We start from the raw sequence: 18,801 nt of genomic DNA, 5'->3' as shown, positions 1-18,801 counted from the left end.
TTGAATAATGGATACATTGTTTTGATTGTAAATTGACTGACGTTAAGGGCTGCTTTTGGATAATATTTCTTTGAAATTGATTGGATGTATTTTTAGTGAGAATATATAACTTGTTTGTACTATCCTTTGTTAGTATGTTTATGATTCTTTTTCTTTATTTGTTATATTGTAAAGGTTGTTTTTGTTAATTCAAGATTTTAGCCAAATACAATAAAACAAATAAAAAAATAGTGAAACATATAATTGCAATAATGACTATTGTGCCTGATTTCACAAGCTAAAGGAAAGAACTCCAGGGGTGGATAGGGGCATGCAAGGCTAAACCTATGACTCCTTTGTGTTCGATATGTGACAATTCCATGATATGTTTGGTACTTTACATGACCCCAGACCACCGTTAGGTAGCAGCAGTACACATTAAGGTTACCAGTCAAATGGTCGAAAACATTTGGTCGACAGGACAATTGGTCAACACCATTTGGTCGAATGCCAAATGGTCGAATTTTTTTTTTTTTTTTTTACCCATTTTTTTATTTTTTTTGGGGGGGTCCCCCCCCCAACCCCCTTTTTTTTCTTTTTCCCCACACGAAAACCCACAAAACACATATATATATATAAAAAAAAAAAAAAATCGACCATTTGGCATTCGACCAAATTGCGTCGACCAAATTGCAGTCGACCAGTTTGTTGTCGACCAGTTGACTGGACACCACACATTAACTGTGTGGTTAATGAAGAATGACTTGTAAGCTGTATAGGAGGGTGGAAAGTTTTGTAAAGCCCCTGTGAATTGCTTTGAGTCTATTTGTATAAGCAATTCTTTGCGTGGGTAATGGGATAACTGATCTGATGCTCATGTGATGGGTTTAGGAAAGAGATGCACGGACCCCACCTCTTTCAGAGCCCAATGCCTGTTTTGATGCAGGCATTAGGCAGCCCCCAGCCTCAGCTTCTCTGAACTGAGAAATTTCACAAGTCTATTCTGCCTGTGGGCAAGCAGGAAAAGTCCAACCCTAAACAATTGCAGCATGGCAAGGTTCTTTCCAGGGAGGGGGCATTAGGCTGAATGTAAGTGGCATTGCCCATTAAGTATGTTAATCATTGGTAGAAAAACCTTTCTTTTTTAAATGCGAGCAAGGATTTAAAATAAATCCAAGGAGATAAGGCCACTGTCTATTTGCAATAGTTCACTTGATGGGCGAGGTGCTTACATTATGAAGTATCTACAAAGAAAACATTTAGCAATCATTTGTGCCCTCAACACTCAGTTCTTCCCTAGTAAAATGAGTTTCACATTCGTTACTCGATATTTACTCGGACTTTATCCCTTCAGAGAGTTCTGACCTGTTCGGCCCATGCACCCCCATGACCCCACCACCCTTGTGCTACATCTGCCTTGGGGACCAAAGCATCAGGTGACTGAGTACCTGGGAGGCCTGCTTCCTCCTCCATTTCAGTCTGCTTAGGTTTATACAGAGGAAGAGCAGAGCACGCCTCCTCCGAGCACTGTTTCCAGAGGCGACCAGTCCACCAGAAGCCACAATATTGCCACGTTGGAAACAAATATAAAACAGGAAACTGACCTTTTCCTGCGACACAGCCTGCCTCTGGAACAAGTTACCAATGCAGAGAAGGCTGGCCTCCTCCACTCTACAATTCAGGAAGGAACTGAAGACCCTAAAACCATAGAAAGCACAACCCCAATCACCGATCGCTTTACTCAACCGTACGTAACCGCCTCTGTGGCTCTTTCCCTCCCTAGCCATCCCACCTCCTCTGCTACCACTGCACCCTTACTTGTAACCACCTCGGTGCGTCCCCATTGTACAGTGCTTACTTCCCAAGAGGTTCTCTCTTTATCAATCCCATACATAGATAGGCGTTTGGAGATCACTTCCACCAGATATGTTTTGGAAAGAGCGCTCAATGATGGGCATAAGAGGATAAGAAGCTGTTTGTACATAATTAACACTGATCCTGCCTTTCTGTTGCACGAGCCTGACTGGCTTTTGATAGACCTGAATCTACATTGATAAGGCTCCTAAGTTGATTTTTGCCTACCATGTGCTACCACTGATTTTGTAGCAATGTAAATAACAGGCATTTATGCAGTAAAAGCTTTGTTATCTGGCACTTAATTGACTGGCACTTCCTATTATCCGGCATCCTCTTGTCAGAATCAGAAGGGGTCCAGCAAAAAGAATGCGGTATAACTAAGTTTGCATGCTGGATAATCAAATGTACCAACTTTAGGATGTCAGGAAACAGAGGAAAAATGTCAGGACACTTTGCTATCTGGCCTTTTTATTTTCGACTGGCTCTATGTGCTCAAGGAGATCGAGAGGTGACAAACAGCAGATGTAATGAAGGAGGGGGAAGGGAGGGGGAAAGTATTGGGTAAGAGATAAAACAAACAGGGCTTTTAAGGATCTTAACCTTAAAAGCATAAAGTTCTTAGTGATTCACTAGAACGTACAACTACAATATGCACACTATACCTAGAGCCCTGCATAACTGGGCCATTAACCGACAGAGCTGCTGTAATGCTTTCCATAACCTAGTGGGACCTTTTTGCATTATTTTGCACTACAGACATTTAATGAAAAAAGAAGGGTTAAACATCCATAAACGCCTCCCATTCTTGTGCTTTGAGCTGAAGCAATCTCTTTATCATTTTGCTCAGTCTTTATCAGGGGAATCATTTTGAATTCTCAGTGTTTTCAAGCAAAGGGTCAGCGTGTTTCGCAGAGCGCCAGGGGCAAAGTGGGAGGAGTGGACGGGTGCATGAGGTTAGAATTTCAGATGATGAGCGGTGATGAGAAACAATAACAATTCAGAGGCGAGCTGGAAAAGGGGCACTAGACGAGGATTAGGACAATCAACCAACATGCTGTCTCTTAACCACTTTATTATGCCTTGAGAGAATGGCTGTTTCAAGTTCTTCATGCTTAAAGAATGTTCACTCAAGGCTGGTGAGAGGTGGGTTCCATGAATGTTGAAGAATTCATTCAAGGCTATTGCAAGACTGTGATTCAGAGCTAGTTTACACATTAGTTGGTTCCAACAGAACTTGATAAATGAGCTCAGAAGGAGGAAATAACTAGCACAAGCTCCTATTGTTGCACCAGGCAATTGCAGGGACAGCCAAGCAGAATACTGGTTGCATTTTGTAAGAAGAAAGCTGTAGACACCGCTATTTCAGTATGAACATCCCTGAAACCTAACATTTGCATTCAAATATTTCTTTACAACAATACATGAATTCGGTTTGTTTGACAAGGAGTTTTGTTAACAGGGGATTTAAACCAACACACAATAGGTGTGGAGCTTGAACCCTGCGACTCCCCTAATCTCAAGCGATTGGCTTGCATACCCCTGCCATTGGTGTAGGGAAGGTCTAAAGAGGATGTGCCAACTTTGTACATGGTGACACGATACTACTCTCCGGGGGGATAACACACTAGTTAAGAAATCCCCTCTGGCATGGATCCAGACTGCATTTCGCAAGCTCGAATCCCTCATCGCAGTTGATTCTGCCCGTTATCACTCCAGAGTCTATATCCTGAGTGCCATTACACTGGGCAATAACCTGTAATTTCAGCGCTAGATAAGAGCATACATCATTATTGCCATGGCATAAGGCGCTGGTATTTCTAAAAGTAATGAAAGAATGTTACATTTGTATGTGCAGTGGATAATTCTAAAAGCTGAACAAATAATATAGATGACTATATAACTGCAATGGGAGGCTACGTATACTCCGGAGGGAAATATTTAGGCTCTCCCGCAGTTTCAAGAATGTTCTCGGGTTAGATGGGAACTTACTGTGCTGGGCTTCATACTGGGCGCCATGGTGCTGCAACTGCTGGCTCCGCCTGTAGCACCCCTCTCCTGCCTTCAGCGCCTGCTTGAATAGCTTTTCCGCTTCGATGATTGTGGTCGCTTCTTCTTCGGCCAATAAAATATAGGCTGTGGCACAGCTGTCAACCAAACAAGCACAAAGAGTTACAAACAGCAGGCAACTCAGATGACAAAGGTATTGCATAGGTAATGGACAACGTGGTAGGAATGGTATTACCCAAATTGACCTTTTACAATTGGCCTTCTGTCCTAATTGACCTAATTATAGTGGTCCTAATTGACCTTCTGCACAATTGACCTTTATATTATTTTAGTTATTTTATATATGTATTGGGTTGGTTTTGGATTATAAATAATAAAAGTGGATTGGCTGGGGGTTTGTATATGTCCTAATTGACCTTTTAAATTAGGTCAATTCTCCCGAGGTCAATTGTGAAAAGGTGTAGTATACATCCGTAGGAACTCCAGTGCACTGGCTACACAGTATGACATTTGTCAAATTTCCCTATGCCTGGGGAGGAGGGTGCAGGATGGGGCGAGGTTTATATACTGCTACAGGTTAAAAGGCAGCATTGAACCAAGAGGCCAGATTTCCCCTACCAAAAAGGACTGTATAGTAAAAGAAAATTGAATGCACCTGACACTTTCTCAGAATTATGTTGCTTTTCATCTATTAAATGAGATGAAGACAATCATGGCAAGTTGCCATGATGATCCAATCAAACATGAAGTGTTCTTGCATCTCAGAACCTGTCAAAAGTTAGTCAAAAGGGATATTGTCTGTTTTTAGAAACACTCATGATCCCTTGGAGGCGAACAGACATGGCAATTGTGCCCAAGGACTCTGCTACTGGCAGTGCTCCAGAAAAGATTTCTAAATAGGAGTACTTTCCTCTCTATTTTTTAAAGTTGAGAGTAAATGCATTTTTACCCAATTCGCCAGAACGTTACCAGGTTCATGAAGACAAAGTGAACGTATATCATCACCAAGAAACGGAGGAAATACCTTTAAATCAGAGTTACCAACAGACTGTGCCGAGGATGCTGAAAAGGGATGGCAAGCCAAAGAATCAGGGAGAGAAGATCAGGGAAAACCGAGAGACAACGAAATGCAGAGAACTCCAGCGACGCACCGTGTACGTAACAGAGCGGAAGACAGCAGAGCTGTCGCAGAACACGGAGCCCGTGAAAGCCAGAGCAGCGCAAGTGCGGAACGAGAAACGCTGGGAGACTGGCGTGCGAGAATTGAGGAAATCCAGACAAGGTGAAACCGACAGTTCATATGTGGCATGACCACGCAGCAATCGTGTTGGGCTGCCAGCCCACAGAACGACGCTGACACCACCAGTGGGAGGAAGCAACTGCCGAAGCAAGTCCAGGCAACCGTGTTATCCACAAGGCAAGAGTGGGACGAATATGAAACAGACGTTGTTGAAAGTTAGCCGCCTAGGTACCAATTAGCTAAGAGAGAGCCCAAAATCCTACAGGTACTGACAACATTACCCCTGAAGACAGAAAGTAATATGGGGGACGGGAATGCTGGAAAGTTAAAAGTGACTCAGTAGAAGTTAAACAAAACTTGTCCCAGTACCAATGGGAAAAGAAATGGAGATAAGCAAATGAATGAACTATGTTAATGAGATAAAGAGAAACACACGACGTAGTGGGAGTGAAATAGAGTTGGATTCTTATTTCCTTGGGAAGAGGCAAAGGTCAACCAATATCCCATTGATAAGAAAGCGCAGAAACCAAAGAGAGACATTTGGGAAGTCAAGACCCATGAGGTCAGGAAGATAAATATCATAAATGAACGAGTTTGATCCCGTACTGCAAGGAAAACTGACCAAGCTAGACTGGTCTAGATTACAACATAATGGGTGCACGAAACTGGATGATCTCTATGAAGAAGGGAAACTATTACCATTCCAATAATGGCGCCTACAATATATGCCCGAAGGGGCCTCCTTGAGATATGCTCGAATTGTGAAAAGAATAGCTGCCTTGTGGGCGGAGACTCCAGAAGAGCCAGAACATAGCTCCTTAATTTACCAGATAATATATGCTAAACATAGCAGAGGACTGATTTCACGTCTGTACCTGCAGATGGGGTCATAAAAGAAACACCCGGAACTAGCAATCAAGGCAAAATGGGAAAGTGATGTTGGTAAAGAGATACCCGAGGAAGAGTGGGACAAGATTTGGGGACAAATTCGTAAGGTGTCTAGAAACACCAGGTTTAGGCTCATACAGTACAACGTTATCCAGACTCCACATGATCAACCCACAAAACACACATAATTGTCCCAGACGCGGGGAGGTCTCAGCCGGTTTCTGGCATATGATGTGGGACTGTTCTAAGATCAGAATATTCTGGGAGGAAGTAATGAACAAGACTAACTCATGGGCCCATAGCAAATAAATGTGTGCACCTGAAATATGCTTATGGGGGATACCGCCTGGTGGTAAGAAAACTAAGACAAAAAAGAAAATAGTGGCTTTTCTTCTCATATTAGCTAAACCAGGATTCCGATCTTGTGGAAAAGCCTGGGTGGTCCATTGATTCAGTTATGGTTGAAAGATGCACATCGTTGGGGGATGGCAGAGATGGAACTACTTAGAGATCAGACCCTGGCAGATGCAGAGGAACACAGAAGGAAAGACTGGGGACAAATGTTGAATGAACTGATGAATACCCCTGACTTACGCTCGCCATGAGGGGAGACATAAGGGTACGGATCCATCGAGAACCAGATACGAGTTCTCAGCATAAATTAGGCTAGACATAAAGATGGTGATCTGTATTACTGTTATTGATCAGGTCACATACGCCTGTGGGTTGAACAGGCACAAAGCTTTATAAGTCCACGCCTGGAACTGATACAATTGAGGCACATATATTGTTTAGTCTATTGTTTAAAAGTTTTATTATTCAAGAAACTTTGGATATGAAGTGACATTGCATGTACTTACTGAAAATGTAATCGAATCTGCACTGTCTGCAATTTATCAATAAACAAATTGAAATTGAACGAGCACCCCAGGAAGAGGTGAACTGTAATTGGGAGTTGAGCAACTAAAAATTCAAGAGAGCAGAAATATGAACAAGGGAGTCTTGAGTCCTACTATAGGGAGAAAGGAAACTTGAGCAGATGAAATATAAGCTCTAAGTAAGATCGCAAGGAAGCTACCAGATCCCTAAAAGAACTACAGAACTTGGTCTAAAGGATAAGCAGAGACTATTTACATATGATATATTGAGTAGAGCAAAATTACCAAAGAAAACCATTGTGAAGAAACACAGCACCCAGGAGAAGGGAGTAATTCTCCCGGCCTTAGTTATATTAGCGGTAGGGTCAGATAGGTTGTACAGTGCACCAACTTGTTTTGGACATTCACTCTGACTGAAAAGCACTTTAGTTAATAAAATAGGTCGGGAACACACAATAGACATAGGGAAATATAGGCCTTATATTACTTTTAAAAAACGATATAGACGGCTACCAGGGGGTTCAAGGCGAGCAGTACCTAGCTGCGTCTGCTCCCGAGCCCGGGATTACTCAGGGGGGCTCAATCTCCCCCTACCCCCCAGTGATTAGAGCCCCCACAGGAGAGACAAGCATGGGGCACCCCCGTTCCAAAGCTGTAGCGGATCCGAGGTGGGATGGAGAAGTTAGCTGTGCCGACAGCTGGAGAGGGAGGAGGCAGCACTGAGGAGCTGCGCACTAGGGGAGACAGATCACGCAAGCCCCTTACATGTCCTGGAGTAGAAAGACCCTGAAACGAGGACCTCGGCGCAGAGTGAGTGTTCCCTGTGCTGCGAGAGGGTCTTGAGGCGGTGACCCACCGGACAGCGGAGTGAGGAGCGGGCCTGGGGGCCAAACCATTGAAGCGCTGCAGACAGCAGGGGCCCAGCTAGGCCTGCGTTGAGTGGGGTGGGCCCAGGGGGGGATCACAGAGACCATGGATTCCCTGGGGGACACACTTCAAGCCACAGGCAACGCACAGGTTGGGGAGTGGAGGCGGCTGCATACCACAGGGGGGCCTGGTGAGGAGATGGGTAGCCCCAGCGACACCCCAATAGAGTGGTGCTTGGAGGTTGGGGAGCAGGAGGAGTAAGGTCCGGGAGATCCCCTGGTGGAGGCCTGTGGAGTCCCCTGGTGAGGCAGACCCAGGAGGGGCCTACGCTGTGGCCAACAAACTGGTAGGGCACCTCGGGGGCCAGTGATCTGGTGTAGGAAGCCCATTGAGAGAACCCAAATCCAGAGCTACCAGGAGGAGGAGGTGCCTGCCCCGTAATGCAAGTCTAGTGTGGGCACACGACAGACAACGCTAGTGGCTAGGTGTGGGCCCACTGGGACGGAAAAGGGGCGTGTGCTCGCCTCGCCACACCACTGGAACATCTAACACGGTGGCCCTGAGGAGCACCCTAGGACTACAGAGGAACCCCCACAAGGGAAGTGAGAAGGTAGGACAGAGACACGAGGGCAGGTCCTAACTGCACTGTGGAGGGAGACTGTCAGAAGTCCCCAACAGAAGACTGAAATGGAAGGCGAGTCCCTAGGCCAGGAGGTGTGAGCCCCTCAGTTAGCACCGGAGCGTGGGCCCGCCTGGTTGGACACTACAGTAGGCTTGCCCCCCTGGTTCAATCTAGTGGAAGCCTTGGGGACACCAAAGGAGACCTCTGGCCACTGAGGAGAGTGAAGCGATTATTGGGGAGTGCTTTCTCAGCTGGAATAGAGGACCCTAGATTCCCTGTGGAGTGGAAAGGGAAATTTGATAGATTTGAATACCCACAGGGCAGAGGCTCTGAGAGCACTACCCCAAAAAGGAAAATGCAAGAAGGAGGGGAGGACCCCGTGTCCACGAAGAGGGACATTGCCTCGTTGCTGGAGGAGATCTGAGGAATGAGGCTGGATATTGGAGGCAAAATTGACATATTTTACGTCCAGATTGACGCAATGACGAGAGGTTGCAAGCAGTGGAAAATAATCAGTCCTCCCTTGAAACTTTGGAATCCCAGATAGATATGAGGATGCCGGAACTTGAGAGGAGAGATGGGGAAATCAGACTTAAAATGGATGACTTCAAGAATCAAGAAAGGAGGAACAACTTGCGATTCTTTGGGTTGCTGGAGAAGGAGGGTGAGACGAAAAGAGAACTCTGCAGGTTTGTCCATGAAATGGCAAAAGTACTCTTCGAAGATGATACCATTCGTGAGCCCATAATTGACAGGGTACACAGAGTGGGTCAAGCAGGCAGAGGCCCGAGATCCGTGCTGGCTCGGTCCCATGACTATCCAGACAAGCATACAATAATGGTGAGGGGGGTAGGCACGGTGACACTGGGCAATGCCAAAGTTGTGATTTTTCAAGACCTATCTTCACTTACATTGTCAAAGAGATGTCTGTGTGCACACCTCACAAAATGGCTGAATGAGAAGGGGGTACGATACCGATGTGGCTTCCCCTTCTCCATCTCCTTTGAGGTGTATGGGTATGACTACAAACTGGTCACGGAGGAGAATAAACACAGGGTTACCAGGGAACTGATGGGGGAATCTGAGTCCACATCAGAGGGAGGATCAAAGTGCCCAGGGGACAGGAGATGGTGCATACAAGGAACGAAGAGGCGAAAGGTGACAGGCTCGAGGAAATACAGGAAGCTTAACACCTTGCCAATGGGGGACACTTGACCCATGGCCTGTGCATCTATTTGGAGGTGCAGAGTGGGGGGCTGCTGGTCTCGGAGGGGCCTTCCCTTCTTTTTGTTTTCTCTGGAGGCAGGCAGCAGGGGTCTAGAGGTCAGTTAAGGGGCATATGATGGACCTTCAATTGAAGCCTGTTGAGGGATCGGTTACTGGATTAGATGCTGGAATTAAGTGTCCATGCCGGATCGATCCGGTTGGGAGTGTTGCTAGGGTGGGGTGTTGAAATATTGAGGTATGAAAGGGGGGCCTCTTGGCTTTGGTGGTGCTCAAATGGTTGTTCCGAAGCTCAGGTCCTATTGGTGGTCCAGGATTCATCCAGCAATGGCAACTAGTGGAAATAGGGCACCGTAAGGGAGGAGGGGAGGGCGTTGATGGGGAGGCGGGAGATTCAGAGGGGGTACGACTATTACGCACTGTCACAAGCCACACTGAGATTATCTGGGGTTTGAGGAGGTCTGTCCAAATGGATGTGATGGAGGTGGGGAGATGGTGGACCTAAACAGTGGGGAGGGGAATGATCATTTGAGAATTTGCACATTGAATGTTAAGGGGCTTAATACACCAACCAGAGAATTCTGGTGTTCGGGGATTAATGTTCTCTTTCTCTGGAGTCTCAGTTCTCCAAGGGTGAAAAAAGGAGAATTCCCTGTGGTCTTGTGGGACAGGAACACTGGAGTTCTGGGGACTCAAGAAAGATGAGGGTCGGTATCCTGCTGCACAGGAGATTGAAAATGGAGGTAGCGAAAGTGTGGAGGTGCCCAGAGCATAGGGTGGTTCTATGTCTGTTTTCATACAGGGGTCAGTTTCACCTTTGTGGCGCAGTATGCTCCAAGCCAGGGCCAGCTACGCTTTCTCAAGGCCATGCTAGCAAGACTGATGAATGAAGTGACAGGATACCTGGTAATGGGGCGGGGATCTTAACATGTGGCCAGATGTGCAGTGGGATAGGAGAACCATGGGAAAAGCAATGGCTGCACATGTGGGGGGTGGATTACAGGCTTGTTTGGACTGACACGGTTTATGGGACGCTTCAACCCCTAGGAACAGGTATTTATGTTCTACTCCACGCCTCATGGGACGTATACTAGGATAGATTACTTGTGTGCACCAAGAGAGCTTCTCGAGGTGGCATTGGGTTCTGAGATCCACCCAATTGCACGGTCAGACCACGACATGGTATCCATGGATTTGCCCTGGCTTGGGTCCTGGGAAATCCATATGGAGGTGCAACGAGTCCCTATGGAAGGACACAGTCTTTAGGGAGAAGTTTGATGTGGCGATGAAGGAATATTTCCTCTTGAATGATATAGGAGAGGTGGATCAGGGTATGGTTTGAGATGTGAGCAAGGTGACATTTAGGGGTCTCCTGATCAGGAAGGGGGCACATAAAAAGAAGGAATGGACCTTGTTGGAGAATAGGCTGTGTGCAAATATAGGGAGGAAAGAATACAATCAATGGAAGAAGGGGTGGGGGAGTACGGGATAAGAGGGAGGAACTCTGTCTTTTAGAAGAAGGAAGGATAGTCCGGAAGCTCCAGTTCCTAAAGCAAAAGTATTATGAAAAAGGGGGCAGTGCAGTTGTAAGACCAACAGGCGGAAAGATGGATATTGGGTTTGGAGGGGCCGGAGGGCACCCTAGTGACATCATCTGGGGAATAGTCGAGGGTTTTGCTGACTTTTATGAGGGTCTATAGAAGGGGAGGGACCAGCCATCAGGGAACAGATTGGCACCCTATTTGGAGGATGTGTCCCTTGCAGCACTGACTCAGAAAGAGGCAAGGCAGTTTTGGGTCGTGTACCCAAAACTGTTCACATGTGTGTTGGCAACCAGGCTGAATGCCCACATGCCGAGGTTCGGTGCATGCAGACCAGGTGGGCTTTATAAGGGCCCGACAAGGGGCAGACACGATGCATAAAACCCTCCATCTGATCGAAGGGGCCCTGAGGTGGGGGATGGAACCCCATGCTCCTATCAGATGATGCAGAAAAAGCATTCGAAAGAGTGGACTGGGGGTTCCTAAGGGCGGTCCTTGTCAAGTTTGGAATAGGGGAAAAGTTCCTACAGGGAACCATGGCACTGTATTCAGAACGGATGGCCTCTGTGCTCTTGCCGCTCATTTTTTGGAGCCTCTGGCCCAGAGGCTGTGCAACAACTCCCAGGTGGAGGGCATTATTGTGGGTGCAGTGGGATATAAGCTGGGTTTATATGGCGATGATATCTTATTGCATCTTAGAAACCCAGCGTCCTCGGTCCCAGGGTGGTGAAATAATGGAGCAATATGTGGTCTTTGTGGGCTTTAAAATGGAAAAAAGGGAAATCCATCCTCTTCCTACTGGACACAGAGGGGGAGAACAATTCCGCATCTGAGGGAATGGCGGGTCTCCCAATGGGTGGACTTGGACAATTTTTACCTTAGTCTGGGGACGGTGGGGGAGTGGATCTGGGTACTAAGAGATCATATGCTGAGAAGGATCAGGGAACATCCTATTCAAGGGGTTATTTGGCATATTTGGAGGAAGGGCTCGGAGATGAGGGGGGTGACAATGTGGCCCTCCCAGATGAGCCACCTGTGGGTTCCGGGAGTGAGGGATTTGATCCCAAACCTGGACAAGTTCCAAACATGGTTCAAAGCGGGGTTAACAGAGATTGGGCATATGTGGAGGAATGGCCGCTTCATCTCGTTGGTAAACTTGGAGGGAGCTCTGGGAATAGGGAAACTCTCTGTGTTCTCATACCTTCAATTGACGGGTGTGATCACGGCGGAGCCCTGGAAGGTTCTGATACAGAGGGAGCTCACACCCCTGGAGAAGATCCTGGACTCGAAAAGGGAAATGAGAGGCTTAATTTCATCATTATATTTGGCACTACTGGAAGTGAGCAGGGGAAGCACGGACAAGCTTAGTAGGAAATGGCAAGGAGATTTGGGAGTGGAATTGGATGACCTCTTGTGGGGCCAGATGCGTTGTAGATCTTATTGTGGTTCCATTTCATGCCAGTACAAACTACAAATGATTAAACTACTCCATAGAAGGCAATATGACCCAGTACGGCTCTTGAAGATGTTCCCGGAGGCAGGTCCTCTTTGCTGGCATGAATGTGGGGAATGTTCTGACTATTGGCACATGTGGTGGGGCTGCGAGAGGATTCAAATGTACTGGGACGAGGTGCTTGGATGGATTAAGGAACTGGAGGGAATCCCCCGAAAGGTAGACGCCACAGATGGTATTGTTTGGGCTGGAGGACGGTGAAGGGGAATATAGCATATAGCAGTCTCCCACGACTCCTGCACTTTCTATTATTAGTGGGCAGGGCGTGTTTGGCAAGGTACTGGAAGAGGTTACTGCTACCGGGGAAGAAGGAATGGGTAAATGTCGGGAAAAGTATATGCGTGATGGAGAGAATTACGGTAGCTATACATGGCAGGGGTGCAGGGGCCAAAACGGAATGGGGGGAATTCAGGAACAGATATATGCCAACGGAAATGTGAACTTGAGATCAAAAAGCTGGTGAGGGGGATGGTAGGAGGGGCGGAGGCGGTACGAGGTGGTACTTTTATAAATGTGCAAGAGCTGTGAAGGTTAAAATGCACAAGACAAAGATGAAATGCCAGATTGTAAAGGGGAATGATCCAGGTTGACCGTACTAAGGGGAGACTTCCTGGAGTCAGGTGGTTGTGACAGCAAGAGTTGGAGTGGTAGGGGGGGGGCAGGAGATTTATACAGGGGAAAATGTGTTGGGTGCCATTGTTATGTGGACCACATTGGCTTGATACTGATACCTGGCAGTACTGTGCATTGTTTTTTGAAAAATGACAAAGTTTAATTTGGAGGAAAAAAATATATAGTAATGCCTTTACACTGTCGGCAATCCTCCTTCGGATCCTCCACATACCCTATCGAAAGAACTTCTCCGGCACAGAGCAAAAGAACAAGTATGACAAGTCCTCCTAATGGAATATCTCTACCCCGGAGAAGACCCATAGACGAGTCTCATCACTGCCCTTCCAGAACCTTCCTGATTGCTAAATATGATTGGTACAGCAATGTACATTGCCTTAACGTCCTCACAACAAATGGAGATATGCAGGACACCCTGTAGGACTTCAAATGTTCTTGTACAACTACTAAGGAACCTGGCAGATATTTAGAGTAAAAGGCTAAAGGTGAAAAGCTTAATGATTGCCCACAAATAATGTTTTTAAAAAAATAGCAAATATTGTGCACAAATATTGCATTGGCGTGTTAACCCATTTGTGCTATACATAAGCACAGATAACTGCACACCTTTGGTACTGCTGGTTGAGCTTTCCTATAATAAAGCATTATTTTTCAAAGTGGGATTTGTTCCATGCTTTTGTGACCAGGCACAACATCAAAGTGACTAACATAAACCTATGACTGGTATGTATTCAGTACTAGCTGATATCCCCGGTGTTGCTCAGGCTTTCACTCCCACATAGGTACAGGTAACTGTGCAAAATTTGGTGCAGATTGGTGAAACGGTGAGGAATCATATAAAGAACAACGCTTCACAAACCCACAAACAAATGTTGACTTTTGCTGAAATCTAGGGAAAGAAGGATGGGTTGTGCAAATGTCATGGTGCCAGTAATGTCCAGAGGGTCCGAACAGGTGACTGTGCAAAATGTGGTGCAGATTGGTGAAACTGTGGAATTGCATAGGGAACATACACAAAGCCACAAAACTAGAGACTTTTGCTGAAATTCGGGGAAAAGGTTGGGGTGTCCAATTGTCATGTAGCCAGTAATGTCTGGAGGGTCCTAATAGGTCACTATGCAAACTTTGGTGCAGATTGGTGAAACTGCGTGGAATTGTATAGGGAACATACGCAAAGCCACACATCCACACCCAAATTTGCACTTTTTCTGAAATCCAATGAAAGGGGTGGGGTTTCCAGATGTCATGTTGCCAATAATATCCAGAGGGTCCTAACAGGTGACTGTGCAGGATTTGGTGCAAATTGGTGAAACGGTGTGGAATTGATAGGGAACATACGCTAAGCCACAGACCCACACATTTTCACTTTATATATATATATATATATATATATATATATTCATTGGTTTTGCACTGATGAGAAAACAAAGTGAACATATCAGATTTGAAACAGTATAGGAATTGAAATGCAAAATCAATTATCACCATGCTATTACTGATCAAGTGGAGAACAGCTACCAAAGCACAGATCTGCATATTGACAAACTTTACATACCTTTTATTGTCTTTTTGATGCTTGTGTCTGCTTAAATTCACATGCTTTGCATAGGCCAACATCTAGTGGTTGGTGCAGAGTATTACGTAACTTGGTTTTTTTCGAAAACGAAAAGGGGCATTGTCAGAGAGAATCTTCAAAACCATCTACTGTGACGTGTACTGTACCCATGGTCCTTCACGCGTCGAGGTCCTCAGATTGTTTTATTTCTGACCTGAGGTTGCATGAAGTGTGTAGTAGTAGTTTGTCATTTAAATAGTGCCAGTATCCCATTAGTGTGGCCTCAACACGCTTGTGGGTGGGAACGCCTTCGGGGGACCAAAGTCCAAGGTATGGGAACATTGTCAGGAGGATTAGAATGCTTGTGTGCATAAGATAGGGAGTTAGGTGGGCTATGTAAGTAAGGCATGGTATCAAACAGTAGGACAGACACAAGTGATCACAGTTCAAGGTTGTTTATTGCACTTCAATTGGGTTTGGAAAACGCCTATGTAATCCTAAATCTAACGGTGGGAGCAAGCTACAACCATCAAATAATTATAACGCAATCCTAATCGTGTCTGTCAAAATAAAAGGGCCTGTACTATTAAACCTATTAATAATCCTTACTTATAAATACAAATAGTGTGGGAAGCAATGTTGTGCAAAAGAAATGTGTTCAAGAAATGATGCATCAGGATATTCAAGCCGTTGGCTTCCCTTCCCCATGTTTTCAGTACGGGACAAGGCAGTGCATTTGAGCTTACCACACTCTCTGGCTTCTCTAGTACGAGGGTGCCGTTCAAGACTTCAACATCAGGGCCTTCTGTACCAAAGTCATTTTGCCATTCAAAGTCTCTTACTTCAGGGGGCCTGATGCAACACAACAAAATATTAAAGTTCCTTTTATCTCAGGACTTCCTCTTACACAACTTCTCGGGTGATTTACTGTTCACCCTGAGTCCCCCTCCACCGTGCTCATATTGACTTTAACACAAAACCTTCAATTGGTCTCTCTCTGCTGGGTTCGGACCAAATTCATGCACTTGTCAAACATTGCCCACGTCATCAAAATCGAAGACTTTCAACTGTGTGCAGGATTTTACTTGACCCGTCGCAGGACCACTCCGATTCACATTTATTTGTTCTCTTTCAATTAGTCTCCCTTTGACAGGCTCGGACCAATTTTATCTACTTTCATCACTTCTCAGCTGGTTCACAGAGACCTTCAATTGAGCACCCACGCAGTGCCGGACCACTCTGTCAAAAGTATTGTAGCTTGGTTTAAAGTTCAAAGACAAAGGACCTCTTTTTCAGTGTTTAGTTAATTTTTTATGTACTGAAAAAGCTGCCTGGCGGACAGATTTACACAGAGCGGAAAACTGGAGGCTGGGATTAACCCGAGACCTGATAGTAAAGACGTTAAGATACATATATGAACAACCTAAATCGGCCCTGATTTGAAAAAGATGGAAGCACCGTCGAAACACGTGTCATCACAGAGGGCTTTGTCAACACATAAAAAATTAACCAAACACTGAAAAAGAGGTCATTTGTCTTCTTTTTTTCAGTTTACCCTGGGCGCAGTGTAACAGCCAATACCAGTTTCCATGTAAACTGAGTAGAGGAACTAACGACTCTGTTGTTACCATTCTCATGCGAACGTGAACAAGAGAAGTTTCCAAAATAAAAGAGGGCGCTGAGATCCACTACGGGGTACCCCAAAAAGGTTCCTCAACAGTATTTAAGTTTGTTTTAAAGTTCAATCCCTCATCAGCAGTTCAACTTCACTTTCGTCTCTTATCACACAGGTTTTAACAATGTTCATTCCAGCACTCGCCATACAATGCTGCTACTTGCAACCTTGGCTTCAAAACTGATTGTGTATCAGTCTCCCAAAATCACTGGCTGTGTTCATTACAGTGAAGCGGCTTTGTTCTTGGAGCCAAGGAGGGTACCACGGTGGCTGGTGATTCTCCCCGTCTTGATTATTGACGGGACAGGGCCTCGGGTATCTCCAACACACAATGCAGGGTTTTTCGACTTGGTTTCCTGGTCTTAGGCTTTCTATTCCTGAGGTCTATGGAAAGTAATGGTTCCTTGTCGAAACAGTCAAGGGAATTTCCCTCCTTGGGATCCCCTTCGGTTTTGCCGTCTTTCCTCTCTTGCTCAGCTGCCTTCTCGAAACTGCTGTTTCCTTGTATGCTTTGCCTCGCCAGAGTGTGCTCTCATGCTCCTCCTTTTATCTGTGTGGAGAAGTTTAATGGAAGTCAGGTGTGTGTGATGGTCAGTAATTGCCTGACCTCACCTGACCATTCTATTGGGACACGTCAGGTATACTGCTTGGGTGAAAGTCAGTTTTCTCTCATAGCGGGCTGTCCGTGAGAACGTGTTTGTGTTGTAAAAAGGGGGTGGGGGAGGTAGAGTTCCTAAATATCCTACCTGGTATAATGGTGTAAAGGTGTTACAAGGAAGGGGATAATACATCTCACCATCCACTGTCCCATTCACCGAAGACCGCTCACCCAGGTGACCCTCCTGCACTGGTTCACCCCCAGGAACTGGATCCAAAAGAGATGGCTGTGTCCTGGCCACCTGGATGACAGATCCCCGGGGACGAGTGAGTGAGACACCTTCTCGTTTCTAACAGCTGGCTGAGCTCCAGTAAGCTACCCATGAAGGTCATGCATGTGGGTGGATGCTGAGGTGGTCACGAGAGTGCGCAAGTGCAAGAGACTCGTTATGTGTCCAGCTAGACCGAATTGTTTGTCGTAGGTCATCGCTGCATTCTGATGGCAGAAGTGTGGTGCTTTGTGTTTTAGTTTGGTGTATGGAGGCAAATGATGTGCCCATCTAGACCAGATTTTTTGTCGTAGGTCTTTGCTGCATTCTGAGGCATGCTGGTGGGGTAGCTGTGCCTGCGGCAGATGTCCACCGAAGTGGTGTGTGATTATGTACCTTGAGGATCAGATGGAGCTTTGTCTTTGATGTAGCTATGTGATCAGATTGTCTGCAAATAGACAGGCTATCCCAATACATCTTAAGCGCAATACACAGGCCACCCTCATAAATCCTTCAAGTGCAATATCAATGCTACCCGCATATAAATTCTATGTGCAATTCAATGGATATCCTCATAAATCTTCTAAACGCAATTGACAATTTAACATCATGAATCTTCTAGGCGTAATATCAAGGCTAAGATCAATAGACAGGCTACCCTAATACATCTAATAAGTGCAAAAGACAGGCTAGCCATCTTCAAGCGCCATGGACATGCTATCCTAATACATCTTCTAAGTGCAATAGACAGGCTACCCTCATAAATAATCTAGGTGCAATAGACAGGCTACCCTAATACATCTTCTAAGCGCAGTAGACAGGCTACACTCATGAATCATCAAGTTCTATAGACAGTCTGTCCTCATTTATCCCCTAAGCGCAATAGACAGGTTATCCCTAGAAATCTTTTAAGTGCAATATACAGACAACTATCATATATTTTCTAAGAATAATAGACAAGCTATTCTTAAAAATCTGCTAACATAGTAGACCGGCTATCCTTATAAGTGCAATACATTGGCCACCCAAGAATCCATCTAAGTGTAACACCTGGCCCACCCCCAAATTTCACCTACGTGCAATACATTGCCCACCCCCAGCCTCATTCAAGTGCAATACATTGGCCACCACCAGAATCATCCAGGTGTAACAATATGCCCACCCCCTAGTAAGTGATAAAAAGTATGAAGAGGTGTAGGTTGTCTATGTACCTTTTACTGTCTACGAGGGGAGGGAAGGTGGGTTCATGTGCATCTAAGTAGATACAAGCTTCAGAAAGAAGATTACAGGTATGTAATGTTGATCTTCAGAGGCTTGTCGATCTGCTTAGAATCACATGCTTTGCAAAGACTAGCGAGCAGTACCAGGAGAATCAGATGCGTTGTTAGAAGGAACAGAGGCAAACAGATGTCTCAACACCACTTGGGAGTTACTTTTAGCTTGTGTGTCCACACAATAA

The 18,801-nt window shown here is 45.7% G+C and overlaps 1 protein-coding gene across 6 annotated transcripts in view; it reads right to left on the bottom strand.

The window, feature by feature from the left end:
- ST7 (suppression of tumorigenicity 7) overlaps positions 1-18,801 on the bottom strand; it is a 596,792-nt gene that overhangs the window by 310,154 nt on the left and 267,837 nt on the right. For all 6 annotated transcript variants that reach the window (XM_069627934.1, XM_069627935.1, XM_069627938.1 and 3 more), the window contains one exon: positions 3,826-3,980. In XM_069627934.1, the coding sequence (XP_069484035.1) occupies positions 3,826-3,980 (155 nt within the window). The remainder of the gene's footprint in view (positions 1-3,825; positions 3,981-18,801) is intronic.

Source organism: Ambystoma mexicanum, chromosome 12, assembly GCF_040938575.1.
Source record: "Ambystoma mexicanum isolate Mex_15411 chromosome 12, UKY_AmexF1_1, whole genome shotgun sequence".
NCBI lineage: Eukaryota > Metazoa > Chordata > Amphibia > Caudata > Ambystomatidae > Ambystoma > Ambystoma mexicanum.
The sequence above is the reverse complement of the archived record's forward strand: the minus strand, read 5'-3'. Positions and strand labels throughout refer to the sequence as shown.